The sequence below is a fragment of the Thunnus albacares genome, chromosome 7 (genome assembly GCF_914725855.1).
Source record: "Thunnus albacares chromosome 7, fThuAlb1.1, whole genome shotgun sequence".
Lineage (NCBI taxonomy): Eukaryota > Metazoa > Chordata > Actinopteri > Scombriformes > Scombridae > Thunnus > Thunnus albacares.
The window spans coordinates 22,386,152-22,401,198 of NC_058112.1; the positions used below are offsets into that span (position 1 = coordinate 22,386,152).

Sequence of the window (15,047 nt, forward strand, 5' to 3'; positions counted from 1 at the left end):
AAGACTGGATATAAGGATTGAGACGATAGTGACGTAACTACTTTTCAATTAACAGCTATCCTTTTTTCCCCCCTGTCGTCTCTTCTGTGAATACACAGCACAGTTTTTAATGAATGTGAATAGTGAGGACTCCCAGGTGACTTGCTGGTGCTGTGGAGTGATAATGAAAAGGGCGGATGCTTTGGCTTAACTTGTCTAAAGTACAGGTTCAATTAGTCATTCAGTGGAGAATCACATGCCCGACAAGAGAAGCAGGCTTAATGTATGTTTGGACAGCGTAGTAAGACTGAAGATACAGAACTAAACATGTTGACTCTTTGAGCCTGGAGATGAGAGGCGAGCCTACACCTGCATGGGACTATGGGAACAACACCGTTTGGGAGAAATACATTGACATCTCTTTCATTGTGGCAAACTGCTTGATTCTGTTGATCACTTCTCTTGTAGGTATTGCAGCAAATATTTTTGTCATACTGGCAGTCTACCACCAAAAATCACTGCAAACTTGGAATAATGCGCTAGTGGTGAATCTTGCAGTTATTGACATTCTTCGATGCGTAATTGACTGCCCCATTCTCCTTTTCATTGTTCTGGTTGTGTATCAAAGAGGACATGTGGACGAGTTGATCTGTGATACACAAGTGGCTTCTTTCTCTTTCAGCTGCTGCATTCAATTGATTACACTGGCTTGTATAAGTGCGGAGAGATACCAGGCCATTGCACAGCCTTTCAAAACTGCTCAAAGGAGAAGACGGATTATGGTATTGATTCCTCTCACATGGATCTTAGCTATTCTGGTGGCTGGTTTTTGTCTGATATTTGTGAGAGACTCACCCGTGCATGTTAAATGCAAAGGATCACAAGGAGAAACATCATCCTCCTATGATACCTTTGGACTTTACATGTTGTTCCCACTATGGGCAGCTTGCTTTGGTGTGATCAGTGGATTCTATGCTCGCATATTTACCCTTGTAAGGTCACACAATCGAAAAATATTTGACAAAGGTACTTTTCCCCTCTCTAAAAAAGAGAAAACAGAGGATAAACAGAAGAAAGAAGAATCCGTGGCTGTGGAAAATGGACAAGGAAAGTCAGAGCAAACCCAGACTTTGAACAGTGTTGCTCAGGTGGAGCTGGTGACACAAGCTGAACCAAATTCTTCTAAGAAAGATTCAACAACTGCTCTACTGACCTCAAAAAAAGTGACACAAAGTGTCTCCATCGATTCAGAGAATAAGAAAGGATTAAAAAATACAGTGGAGATAACTGAGTTGGGAACAGAACATCATCATCCTGCAGTGCAGACTGACAAGAAACCTTTTAAAGCAGAGCAGTCTAACCCGTGTACTATGAAAGTTGAAGCAAAACTATCAAAAGGGGATGGTACCTCTAGTGTTATGAGCTCAACCGCAAAGCCCCAGAAGGTGTCAGGCAATTTCGACACAGAAAAGCAGTCCAAAGAGAGAGTGAAAAGTGACAAAGCACCCTCTGAAATGAAAGAAACAAGTCCCCATGTTCCCTCCTCTGCACAGTTAGACAATCCTGAATCCACTTCTGTTTTGCTGATTGAACCGAAACAGGTTAAGAACAGCAACGGAGGAGTAACATTGGCTGTTGTAACAGTAGGTCAAGTGTCTTCATTGCCTCCAGTGTCAAATACCCTCCCTGAAGTAGAATCTACAAAACAAAATGTGGAAACGGAAGGTGCCGTTTGCATGATGCCTTCAAAAGCCGGTAAAGAAAGAGCGAACAAAAAGAAGGAAAGCAAGATGGCCAAACGTGCTGGTTACATAATTATGACCTTCCTCTTATTCTGGCTACCTTTGATCACAACTATCCTGATGAATTTCATAGTTCACAAAAACAAGAATACACAGGTAAGTGTAGAGATAAGGATGCATCTTTTACTGGCAATTTGTATGTCATACAGTGGAAGAAACAGTTTTTGTTCGTAGTATGCGGTGCTTCTCAACCTTGTATGATTTTTGGCTGCTTACTTTTAGGCTTCCAAAAATTGTTATGAACCCAGCAAATATAAAATTGTCAAATATATCAAACAAATATGTATATATTAGCCTTAGAAATTTCCCATGACCTTGTTCACATATCAACTGACCCAATGTGGGGCCCTGAACCCAAGTTTGAGAACCTGAATTTGAATTAATATAACCTAGAAACTGATTAGCTGTGACATGTTTGTTTAATGCTCTTTAACACTTTCTAAATTCTCCATTATTTTTTCAGATTACAGTCATTCAGGACGTGGAGATCCTGTCGGTGTCTGTTGCCTGCATCACATCACTGAGTGACCCAATAATATACGCCGCAGTCAACCCTCAGTTTCGGACAGAGTTTTACAGGCTCAAGAACAGGGTTAAATCCATATTCAATAAGAAATGATAATGTTTCCACTTTTGTCTACCAGTGAGTGACACTAGACCAAATGACCACATTCAATATTCACTATTATTCATTTATTCTTATTCGAGATTATTACTATTATATTAAAATGGTTAACCTTTGTCTAGTCATTGCTCAGATATGAACTAAATTAAACCCCAGACTTACAAGTGTGAATTTCCATTTTGCTTATAGGAGACCTATCATTACAGTGTGCTGCTGTGTTATCTTAGATTTTATGCAGATTGACTTCTCAGCAGTTACTAAACACTGCAGAGCAGAGGTGCTGCACGCTGTGAGAAACAGCCTGGACCAACATAATCAGCCCAGCAGGGGGACACTGTTGAGCTCCCAGTCAAACAATCACTGAGACCTGCTTGTCTGTCTCCAGAGACCCTTCAGCCAGGACCCACTGCTGGGCCAGTCAGGTCCTCACATGTCCTCCAGCAGCACCTAATTATTATGTTCCCATCTGGTTATTGAAGATACTCTTAGAGTAATCAGGCAAAATGTTATGACATCCATCGAAGTGTGTTCTCTTTGTCTTATTAAAAAAAAAAAAAAGACATGGGTCATTTAATGGATGTTTCAGTAGAGCTACAGTATTTATTTTATCCACTGCATCAAATGCACAATGTGTGATTATTTGTCCCTTGTCCTTACCCTTTATATATGTAGTCCATGACAAGATTTGTATTTCATTAAAAGCAGTGTTGCAGAATTTACATCATAACATACACCAGCCTCATTGTGTTTCCTTTCATCAATCTCATTTTTACTGACAAACCTCCAACAGTAAGCAGAGACATACTTTAATAAAACAGAATTCTGCAATGACAGCATGCAAATCCTTAATTCAACCAGCTAACAGACAGAAATAGTATGCCAACAACTGTCAACTAAATCTAGAAATAAGAGGATCCAACTTCGAATGCGGTTGATAAAGTTCTAAACGAGATATTTACAATATGAAAAATGTACAAAATGGCCCTTTAACACAGTGAACTCTACAAAGTCTTGCTTTTGAATATTATAATTTAGGATTAACTCAATCGAAAGGATGTTCAACACTCTTTCATATTCCAGGTCAATACTATGTGTCCAAATTAGGGTTAGTATTAGTTAAGTGTTGCTGAGAACATTCACTTATATTTCTACCTTGTGACCTAACTAATATGTACCCTGTATATTTCTCAATGTCAATTGTTATTTAATGAACGTGGCTTTCACATAAATCCATATCAGAATGTCAAATATGTAAGGTAACACAGACTTTGTCTTTTTGACTTTCACTTGCACATTTCACAAACATGTCATGATGCGTAGTATATTTTACTCATCAAGCGATGACATCAACCAGTTAATGAATCAGTTAATGAATATTCACAACAGTTATCCATTCCAGTGGATGCATGTTTTCTGAATTTACAACAGTGAGGGGACTATTAGAGACCAGTTAATTGAGGGGTTTCAAAACAATCTATTTAACTGGGTGGTGAGTGAAGTGAACATTTCTAATGTGTAAGTAGACTGATTTAATATTCACAAAGATGGTCCCCAGTTAATGAATATGTGTGCTTTGTCATCAGAGGTCATCAAGAATGACCTTTAAACATCTGCCTTTCGTCCTTTGAATCAGAAGACAACAAATACGACTACATTACATATTCAAAAATAAAGTTTTTCTCAGTACTTTTAGGCAACAACAATAACCACGCAATCCCAACTCTTCCTTGCTCTGCTGTGCTTAATGGAGCAAGATCTGCTGGTCGCTTTTCTTCCAAGGAAGCCGTCCACACCACTCTAATACCATGCAGAGTTTGACATCAGATGAGATCACTACTTGAAAAAACCCCGACCTCTGCTAATCTTATAATCCCTCTAGATTATGGCAGGTTGATGCTCGGTGGTCCCTCTCCTCAGCATCTGGTGCTTCTTGAGACCAGTTAGCTGATCAGATAGGCATGACATCTACAAGGCAGATACTCGGACAATGTTGCTCTGAGAGTATGTGGTGGTGGTGGAGCCGTCCCTGTCTGATGAGGTCACCACCGGGGCAGATAGGCTGACCATGGAGGGAGTGATGTAAGGTTCTTCACATTTCAAGGGCACAGTCTCATCGAGTTTGGCATTCAGGCTAGAGCGGCTGTAAGAGAAAACACAGGATGAAAGAGGATGAGAGACCTGACCTTGTGGATGTATTACACAAAGCCTGTATTACACAGTGTCCTTTTGTACATTCTCAAACTCTATAAAAGCCACTATTAAGGCATATTCACATTCTTTGTACAGCAAATATATGGAGGATAATTGGTTGAAGGTACTCATAAAGGTACATCTCAGTTTTAAGTGTGGACTTCTGCAGCCTTTGTCTGAGTATAAGAAGTATATAATGCATAAGAAGGAAGTGTATATAAAGTCAAATGTCAAGACTCAATATTGTATGTCTTGCATACAACTCTCTTTGATATGTAGTCCATCCTGTAAAAAATTTTAAAACCTACATACAGTATAAAATGTATTTGTTAAATGTGCATGCACAGTATGAACTGTCTTGTTGTATGTGAAAGTTTCTAACATGAAATTAATATTATCATAAGCAGGCGCACTCAAGAACAAGAATTTGCAATTCTCAACTAAAGTATAAAAGAATATTTTCACACCAAAATTAATGGATCAGTTCACCCAATTTATGAAATAACTAGTTTTCCCACTTACCCCTCGTGTTATCTGGATATGCAGACAGTTTTTACTAGCCTATGTTTTGAGATATCTTATCTATCTTTGAGAGTACTCTGCTGTTCCCCAATGTAATGGAGTTGAATGAAATCTCATTTGTGTTGCTTACAGCACAGAAAAATTACATTTTAAAAGTGTCTTTCCAGAAACAATGTCCCTGTTATTCTGAATAACCCACAGAACAAGCTGTTGACAGGTTTCACAGGGAGCAGTGGCTATTTCTTGGGTAGAAAGTAGTTCTACTAAAAGATTTTCACAGGGAGGTCTGCAATTTATCTAAATAAACAGGGACACTGTTTGACATGTTGGTATTTTGCACATTTTAAATGCTTTGAGCACCACAAACAAAATGCCATTATCCTAGGTATTATGAGGATACCTTCAAACCTGACGAAAAAAAAGTCAAACTATCTACATACCCCCAGGGGTTAAGGGAAAAAAACATGATTTTTGTACTTTGGGTGAACCAAACCACGTGATGTATAAAAAAAAACCTTTTCCCAAATGTCATCTTATCATCAAAAAAGAAAAACAGCTTTGTGACAGTGTATTTTTAGGTCATTCAATGAGATTTTAGAGGGATTTTTAGAGATACGAGAGAATTGAATCTCTAGATCTACGTGGTTTTCAACAAACAGCCAGAATGTGGATTTTTACTTCTTTATAAGGAATAATTGTCTCTCAGTACCAGTCAAAAATTGGGACACATCCTCCCATTCCCTTGAATGAGAAAGTGTGTCTGTACGGTAAATCCATCAGTTTATGTATTATCTTATAATACAGATTCAGTTTTTAGCATGTGTGTGAGAGACAAAACAGCAAGAAAGACTGACCTGTTGGCCACTGGCCTCTCTCTTATCTGTATGGTGCTGAGCTCCTGGTTGTTTGTGCTGGGCAGGCTGAAGCTGCTCTTCTTCCTGTGGCGTCGAGAACAGCACGAGCTGAGGCCATGCGGGGACGAGGACAGCGAGGAAGTACGGGAGCCCGATTTGTTCATTATAGAGATCTCCATGCAGTTGGCCTGAAACGTCTGCTCGTCCACAAACTCATGATTCTGGTATAGGAACATAGTGGAAATTTGGATGTTGCTCATGAATCACTCTATTACATCAATGATTGGCTTTGCTAAATAATGAGTAAAGATGTTTCACAGTAAAGACTAAACAGACTGAACAGAATCCACAGCAAAATTGGTTAATAATTGGAAAATGAATCATCAAGGGAATAGAAATATATTGGCCCAGATGTCCATATTAAGTACCATCTGTGAAAACATTCACAACTGTTATCCCTGTGACAAATGAGCATGACTTGAAGGTCAGTCTCCAAGTACGTTTCAGGTCCTGCCAGCAGGTGGCAGAGTGACACCATGCAGAATCTGATGCCATGCCCTGAATCATACCTCCTTTCTTCTAACCTTCCTTCTGTCACTCCTGCTCTATACTCTGCCATCCATAATGCACAGCATGAGAGGTTTGTTATAAACATGTGCGCTGGCATCTGAATGGCATGAAGCCTTTATGGAGCTTTTCCCAGATGACCGGCAAGCCTTTTACTGAGGGGGGATCATCTATGAAGAAGAACAGTGATTTACTGCCTGTCCACGTCTCTGTACAGGGTTTAAAGCTGCAAGTGTAAAACTCATGTCACAGCCAAGCATTAAAGAGGCTCTTACGTCTCTAAATTATAGATAGTGTAAAATCAAGTATGCTGGTTTGTTTGGAGGGAATAATGTTACTTGCTGGCAGAGTCATGTTATCTTTAGCATGTTGCTGGTGAGAGGATTCAACATTTCCCAGCCCCATTTACAGCTATTTTTAACTTGTGCTGCATATGAAATAGACTCTACAGTTTGTGCATGGATGAAAAAACTCACTTTGTTTCTATTTGTAACACACTGTAACAGGATGGCACTATGATGATGCAGCGCAGACTGCAGAAGTGATGCAACTTTACATAAAAGGCAGTTTTTACAGTGAACAATTTTAAGCTGTGTAAAATCTCTTACGGGAACGGTTAAAATGAAAGATGTCAGGGTGATTGAGTGTTTTCCAGTGGACACTGCTTTTATTGTTCATAAAAAAGGGATTTTACCGTGGTCTTCTCCAGGCAGTGCAGCAGGTGATGATGTTGGCTCTCAAATGGAGGGGTGGCGGCCTTCCCCACCAGGGCTTGTCCTGCCTCCTTGGAGGCCTTGGAAAACAGAAAGTAAAAAAAAAAAGAACAGTGTAGTTAAACACGTTCAGACTCTGGATAGAAAAAAAGAGTCTCAGGCAAGAGGTAGCTCGGTGATGTAGTGGAGAGTACGCAAAGCATAGAGGGTTGAAAATGCTGATCTGTAGCGCGGCAGCCAATCTACTGAGAACCTAGTGAGACGGGGATGTTTTAGAGATGCATAAAGACAGTGGCTGATTACAACATGTTTCACTTATAGAATTGATTTTGCCATTCTTACGCTGATTTGGTGAGAAGGACCAGAAAAGTCAAATCATAGCTGAACTCATTTCAGTGCAACAGCAGTGGCGCACCTAGACACAGATCAAACAGATTGCACCAAACACAGCACAGATTCTGAACCACAACAACACTACACACTTTGATGAAGCTCTGCACGGCTCTGGGATGGAAGGTATGTTATGTTAGTCCTCACTACAACCCAACCTGGATGCTCTAGAAATAACACACGGAACACACAACAGATCAAAAACAGAGTTTAGAGGAGATGCAGGCTGAGCAGTCAGCCTCCATAGGTGACCTACTGTCCAGTAAGCCCTTGGTTCCCTCCTTCCCCTCCAAACCCTGTTGGACAGACATGCAGAGCTTGTTCATGAGTCAGTGTGACTGTAATGGCTGTGCTCCACCAGAAGGCAAGTGTGCCTGCCTGGCCCTCCTGCTGTATGGACAGAGAGAGAGTGTTGACGAAGCATGTCAATGTCGTAGCTGAGAGGTGTGATGTAAGAGAGTGGACGATCACACGGAAGCACTGAAATGACAGCAGCCCCTGTGTTACAGCATGAGAAGCCCGCCCCCCTCCCTGTGTGTGGTGGCATGGCCCCCCGAGCAGAGCGGCATGCAAGCATCAGCGAGGCCCCGGTCAGTCAGCCCCCAAGCCGCTGCTTGGCCCCGTTACCTCCTCCAGTGAGTCGATCAGGAGCCCATTTTGTTTGTAGCGCATATAGGCATTAGTGCCTCGAATCTTCACAGCACGGATTCTAGCAAGCCGAGTTTTCTGTTTGAACAAACAGACCTCTGTTTTAGCCTCTGACGGTTTGTCTGTCACACTAATTGGCTCTGTCTCCCTCTGGCAGCCACAGTATTTAGTAGGAAGAGGTTATGCTTAAATCTACGATTAGGAAATTCTGCCTTAGCAAACACTTTTAGGAGGAAATGCACAAATTGCTACTGAAAAGCTGCTGACAGTTTATTCTGAAGATCATTTGTTCGGTCATTGTCATTCTTTCTCTTACTTCTCTCTCCCACTGAAATATACTCAGGCAAGTTTAGCCACCCTATACACACATACACAGAAACACAATATAAGATTAATATTCTGGAAGATAGTGTTTGCCCTGTCATTCTGTTACGTGCGGATAAGACAGGGACAGAGGAAAGAGGCAGATAGAAGCAAAATAAAGAGAGATAGAGAGAAAGGGGAAGAGAGAATGAGACAGACAGAGGGAGGGGGAAAGTCAGTACCCTCTGGGCTCGTCGTTTCTCTGCCCGCTGGCTTTGGTGGTAGATACGGCTGAAGTTTGACACAATGACAGGGACAGGCAAGGCGATGACCAGCACCCCACTCAGAGAGCATATGGACCCAAACACCTTCCCCACGATAGTTTTTGGCACCATGTCACCGTACCTGAAGGACAGAAAAACAGACAACAGTGGGTACATTAGAGTAGAAAAACAAGAAAATACAATACTTTTAAAGAATTCACACTGGAGGCTTGTTTTATCATGTTCAGCTGTTGTGTGTTTAATGTTATTTTTAATCGTCTTGAAATAGTTACAGTGACCTTGGATTTTTTCATGACTTCAAATAAAAAGTCACACATTTGAAGTGGGTGAGGAATAAATAGGACTTTTCTGAAGTCTCTTCTTCCTGGCCTACTTTCAACATGCCATCATGATGTTCCTCTTTTAAAACTCTGTTTCATATATAATTACACACCTGCTGTTACTGGCTAATGCTTTCACGTCGTGACCAAACGTGCTACATATCCCCTGTGACCTCTCTTAGCCAAACAGCTTGTGAAAGATACAGGGAGTAGTATCACATCGAGTAAAAGAAAAAGGGGAAGAGAACGGTGTGATGACAGACCCTAGAGAGATTGTTTAAGTCCGTGTGCCTCAGTAACGGCCACTTGTGAGTATTGTTCTGTGGTGAAACCGCATTAAAACAAGTCATGTTTGAGACAGAGAGAAAAGCAGCTCTTTGGAAATCATTATCATGCATGACGCTGGTTCGATAGAGTAGCTAAGCACAAGTGTGTCATTTTTCAACATTATACAAATGTTACAGACTACATTCAGCATGAACAGATTAATGGTTGTACATATGTCAGATGGGACTGAATCATCCTCATTAAAGAGATGAATGTGCCTGTCTTCTAGCAGGCAGTCGGACCAGCCTGTGCTCAAGGTAAAGCTAAAATCAAACTGCCTTCAGGATCTCATTTTCTTTACATTAAGCCAACACATTCGGTGCCACTAACCAGCCAAATACAACCAAGACTAACAAACTAAACATTTAGCAACAAACACAATGACACACTGTTGCCACACAGGGAGGTTATTGTCATTCAGCAACATTAAACAATTAGGGAGCAAACCCTGATTAGGTTAGGCCACAGGCAGCTCTGAGGTTTTAAAAAAAAAGAGTACAAATGTTTCAGAGCGTGTGCTTTTCCTGTGTGTCCTAAACATCCCTCAATGTGCTGCAGAGGACCAGCAATCCACAGGATTGCAGGTGGGTGAGATGAATGATCGAGACCCTAATGCGCAAATGACCTGAGAAGACCATTACCTCCTGAGAGTAAGATGAATGCAGGTAGGAAAGGACATCAGCATTGCTCAGTGGCTGTGACAGCCGTGCGTCTCTCAAGTGAGGCAGGGTAATGTGAATGTATCGCTACACGGGAGGTTGACTATTTCATAAATGAAGTTGTCTAATGCCCACGGCCGTCTGCTTCAGTCATTAGCCTGAGGTTTCCATCACATTGGGTCCAACAGCCTGGGCTTTTACAGAGCTTGGTTGGAAAGATGTAAAAGTGGACATTTTAATATCACGCTTGATGGGACTTCATGTACAACAGTTTGCTTTCAAGTTGAGTAATCTCACACAGATGTCATTAGTTTTACAGTTCATTACAGGTCAAGTCATTTTCCTATGTAATCACCGACAAAGCCTGACAGCAGGTGTCAATTATGGATTCCGGATGTACTGTTGAAAGCCTATTAAGAGATCCACATAAAAAATGCAGGATAGCATTCCTGCACATGAATATGACTGCTCACATGCATTTTATTCCAGTGGGAGGAGTGGCAAAACGCTGCTGGAAAAACAAGTTTGAACAGTCAACTGTGCAATACAATATATTGCAGTCCTTTCAGCGAGAATCGTCTTTTGAAAGCAAAGCATAGTAGTGAGCAGGTGAAAAAAAGAAAGGAGCGAGCGGACTCTGGAGAAAAGCACTAACAGTGATGGATTGTTCATAAGGGGGAAGCTGAGATACACAAAGCTCTGCCTCCTGGATGATGGCAGAGGTAGGAATTAACAGCAGCAAGAGATTAAAGTAATGTTCCTGCTTTGTTCTTGTTGTCTCTGACTACCAGGTACCCACATTTGCTACCCTGAGCTGACATGGGTGAGACACGAAGATGGATGGCCAGATCCTTATCCACCCTGCAGAAGAGGAAGAGGAGTGTCGAAATGACTGAGTATCAATTCCCCAGTTCCACCCACCTGAAACCATACTGCGCTTGCACTCGCGCCGGTCTTAAAAACAGCCCATTCTGTAGAATTGTCCTACAGTGAGATGACAGCATTGCAGATGAAGCCCGGCACAGTGAGAGAGGGTGATACTGGGGGTTCGCCTCAGACGGTGTAGGAGAAATGTCACACTAAAAGGAATATTTGAATTCCAGAACCGGGGCATGAACGTCCCTGCCCGGCTTGGATAATAGACCAATCAAACATTCATGAGTCCCTGTATCAACCTGTGTGGCAGAGTTTGTGCGGTTGACCTTAAGAGCGTGCGGTATTCCATCAGGGGGTGCTCTGAGACAGATTTCTGTACATGACCTCACTGCCTTACAGTGCGTGTCGACACCCAAAACATGGACACGCCTGGACACACAGGAACGCACACACACACACACACTCACACATGCAGTCATAAAAACATGTACTTGTTTGTGTGCGTGCGCATGTGTGTGCGTGTTTGTGGGCGTATGTGTGTGAAAAGGCCTTTAATTTGACATCTAGTTAAACCAATCCTCCTTCCTAAAAAAGCAATCTTGTTCCTTGATTGTCTTCCAGAACCCTGTGTCTGAAATCTGACTGCCATCTGGTTAGTGCGAAGTGAGAAAAAAAAACAACTACAAGATATCTGGATGACTCTACAGACACGTCATTTGTTTATTTCTCTTCTCAGAGACAGGGCAGGTCTTTTTTTCTAACATCAAACAAAATGAAAAGGAATCTTTTTAGGTGAAATAAGAAGCCCCACTTGTAAAAATCTGACCTTTTCTGGTCATTTGATCCGCTGCGTCTGCTGCACATAAATACGCCAACCTGTTTACAGAAAATGTTTGGGGGGGTGGGGGGGTTGCCAGGAGAAAGGCAACACTTATGCACATACCCCTTCTTAAGTGGGCACAGGCTCAAGTTTCTGATGTAATCATAGAGGTCTAAACTAAGTCCTGCCGTCCCTCAAACTTGCACGCCAGTTGAGATCATCACAAACAGCTTAGCAGTGCTGACAATTAGGATCCAAGAAGGATTGTGGCAGATCTTTCAGCTGGGAGGGCTTTTGTCAACAGCGTTAAAATCCAATCATCCACTGGCACCTCTGTCATGGTACATCTAGCTTCCACTCCCTGAGTTTTACCGTGAAACTAACTTGCCTCCTGCAAAAGTAACTGTGGTGAATTAATAAAAGCAAAGGGAATGAATGACACTCAAATGGCCTCACGAAATTCAGTTCCACTGATGTGAGCGATCAAGGTCAAGGTGTTGAAATGAAGAAAAATCTTGTGATGAAGATACTAAAGGTGCTGGACTGTAAGGAGGCATCCTATTAAATCTGTCATGGCAAAGACAGTAAATCTCTATTTTATCAAACCACACTTTGATCTACTCCACTTTGATATTTCAGTGAGAAGCAATGGAATGAAACTAATTTGATTAATACATTAAGAATTTTGATTCATCAGCTAATTAGAATCAAGATGAATTAAGCACACTGTCCTATCTTGTGCGCCATCTCTCCCAGTTGTTTCATGCCAATAATTACTGAGGAGGCCTGCAATCTGATAATCTGAATCTTAAATTAATTTCAATCTCACCTTTTTCCATGATTGGTTTAACTTTGTATTCCACTCAGCGACTGTCTCTTATTATCTGGAAACAGGAGAAATTGTCCTGAGACATTGCCTTCATTGGCATCGGTTATGCGTGTTCAGTAACAATGAACTTACTATGAGATGCTCTTTGAGATGCTAAAACAAAGTGTTCATTTGAAGAAGCACTTTATTAAGGAAAAAAAAAAGTCAAGGTCAACCACTTTTACTCTGACATGATATTAGCATTTTTTATCATTTCAAAAAGATAAGTTTGGTGAAGTCCAAACAAGCTCTCTGCATAGAGTGTCTTCAGCATGTCTATAATAATTCTCTGAATGCGTGATTTTCTGTTTGACCTTCACCGAATATCCCATCGCACACTGAGCTCCCTATCAGTGCTTCCTGGGGTAATTCACTCGCTCAGTTTCACAGTTCAATGGCCACTGCGGCACAGACAAGCCCTCCGAACCTGTGAGACCAAAAACTGTCAATTATCCTGAAATTCCGATACTGTCACTGACTGTACCAATCAAAAGTTGATAATGACAGAGAGAGGCAGAGCAGTGACAATGAGATAGTGGCAAGGTCAGAAAGTATCACATACCCTTAAAGTGGCTACATCTCCTGAGGGCGTGATGTGAAATGTAAAGCCACCGCAGAGGATCAAAGAGTGTCAGAGCGGACACAACATTAAAATCTTATCTGAGGACTTGACATGGAAGTGATGAAGCCTTACGCTGACCAACTGAGAAAGGCTACATTTTTTACAAGTCATGACAAGGAGCAAATGGAGCAATGCTCCACGACAATGCGTTTCTCTGTACCTTCTCCACAAGGCTGAAAGAGCACAATATTCATCCTTGCTGACAGTTAAATAATAGATGTACCAAAAAAATGTAATTTTCCTCCTGAACTCCATCGTGCTCATACAACTATGGATTCAGAACCTCAAGAAAATGGATTATACTGCCTGCACGTCATAGAAGCATACTAGCATGGGTGACAAGAGATACACATTTTCTGGGATGTATCTTGTGAGACCACAAGATTTATGGAGTACTGCAGGAGAGGTCTTGAGGGTGGTTATGTCATATTAAGAGCCCTCATAAAAGATTCAGTTCGTAAAAACAAGAAAGGAAAGGCTATAAGATCGTTCTTTTCTGTGCCAATAGGCATGTGAATCTAACCACTGTGTCAGAAAAGATAAACGCAGCAAACCGAGATTGCTGCATTTACAGATAAACAACAGTAGGTGAAGCAAGTTGAATAAAGGAAAAAAAAACTCTCTTGTGTACTGAATATTTATATTATTGATGAGCCAAATGTAAATCTGTTTTGTGTTTTGGTCAGAATGTTAAAATATTAAGCACAGTCTGTATTTATCTATCTCCACGAACAGACTGTAAAACAGTAGAATAAAATCTTTGTAATGCTAGAGAGACTGGAAGCATCACCGGTGGCAAAAAACCTGCAAGAATTTTTCTCAATGCAGTGGCACATCTACAGTATGTATTGCTGCAATGCAATCCTCGGGGAGATACATTGCAAGGTTTCACAAATCAGAAGCACAATAAATGAACATGATCTCCAACATGATCCCTAAACACCACATATCATTCCTGGTGTTCTACACTGCATCTCTGGCTGCAGCCCGGGAGCACAACATCCAAAACGCTGCCTCTCTTGGGTTTGGACACCAAAGACTGATGGGATTAAGAGTGTGTGGGCTGATAGGACTCTGCTCTGATGCTATCCCTCAGATATACATCATTATAGAGGGGGGAATCCCACAGGCGCTGGGATTAGCCCGCTAGATTTTCACTGCAGGTGATAAGGGAGAGAAGGAGAGGCTGGCAGAACTACACAACATAATGGAGAGATGGGAAAGCAGAGATAGGAGGGAGCCGGAGGACCGCACTGCCTGGTGTAATGCGTGTGGTACGGGAAAAACAGAGCGCTCCACTATGAGTAACCGCGAACAATAGCTACAGGGAAGGACAACTTTGAGATAGGTGAACATCCCCCGACTGACGAACAGACAACATTGTTCTGACTGGATGTTGAAATGCAGTCAAATTGAGTGTGGAGCGGATGTGAGAGATCTTTTTTTATGCTCTCCATAATGCAGCTGAGATCTAGTCTCTGCAGAATTGTGAGCGGAGCTGAAGGTTAGCATGTGAAGTTGAGGGAAGCAGCCATCGTATGCATGGCTACACACCAGTCGGTGTTAATGCATTGTAAATGAAGACATTGTGATGCAGCAATGTCAATGTGGCTTTGATCTTCTGGCTGAACATTCACCCTGGAGTCTCAGTAACTACACAGATGCCAATAAAGGCCAG

At 41.6% G+C, this 15,047-nt stretch overlaps 2 protein-coding genes across 3 annotated transcripts in view; one reads left to right on the top strand and one right to left on the bottom strand.

Annotated features, from left to right (window-relative positions):
- The first annotated feature begins 329 nt into the window (after nt 1-329).
- On the top strand, nt 330-2,438 carry LOC122985660 (dopamine D2-like receptor). The gene is made up of 2 exons (XM_044356490.1): nt 330-1,877; nt 2,245-2,438. Exons 1-2 carry the CDS (start codon nt 330-332, stop codon nt 2,398-2,400), a joined length of 1,704 nt encoding a protein of 567 aa, XP_044212425.1. The 3' UTR covers nt 2,401-2,438.
- A 1,230-nt stretch (nt 2,439-3,668) lies between these two features.
- The window catches only part of LOC122986118 (potassium voltage-gated channel subfamily D member 2-like), a 30,406-nt gene continuing 19,027 nt past the window's right edge, over nt 3,669-15,047 (bottom strand). The window contains exons 3-7 of one of the 2 annotated variants that reach the window (XM_044357220.1): nt 8,836-8,998; nt 8,270-8,368; nt 7,234-7,332; nt 5,973-6,193; nt 3,669-4,546 (exon numbers count right to left, since the gene is read on the bottom strand). In XM_044357220.1, the coding sequence (XP_044213155.1) occupies nt 4,372-4,546; nt 5,973-6,193; nt 7,234-7,332; nt 8,270-8,368; nt 8,836-8,998 (757 nt within the window). In that variant the 3' untranslated portion in view covers nt 3,669-4,371. The remainder of the gene's footprint in view (nt 4,547-5,972; nt 6,194-7,233; nt 7,333-8,269; nt 8,369-8,835; nt 8,999-15,047) is intronic. The other variant, XM_044357219.1, reaches the window with a different exon arrangement.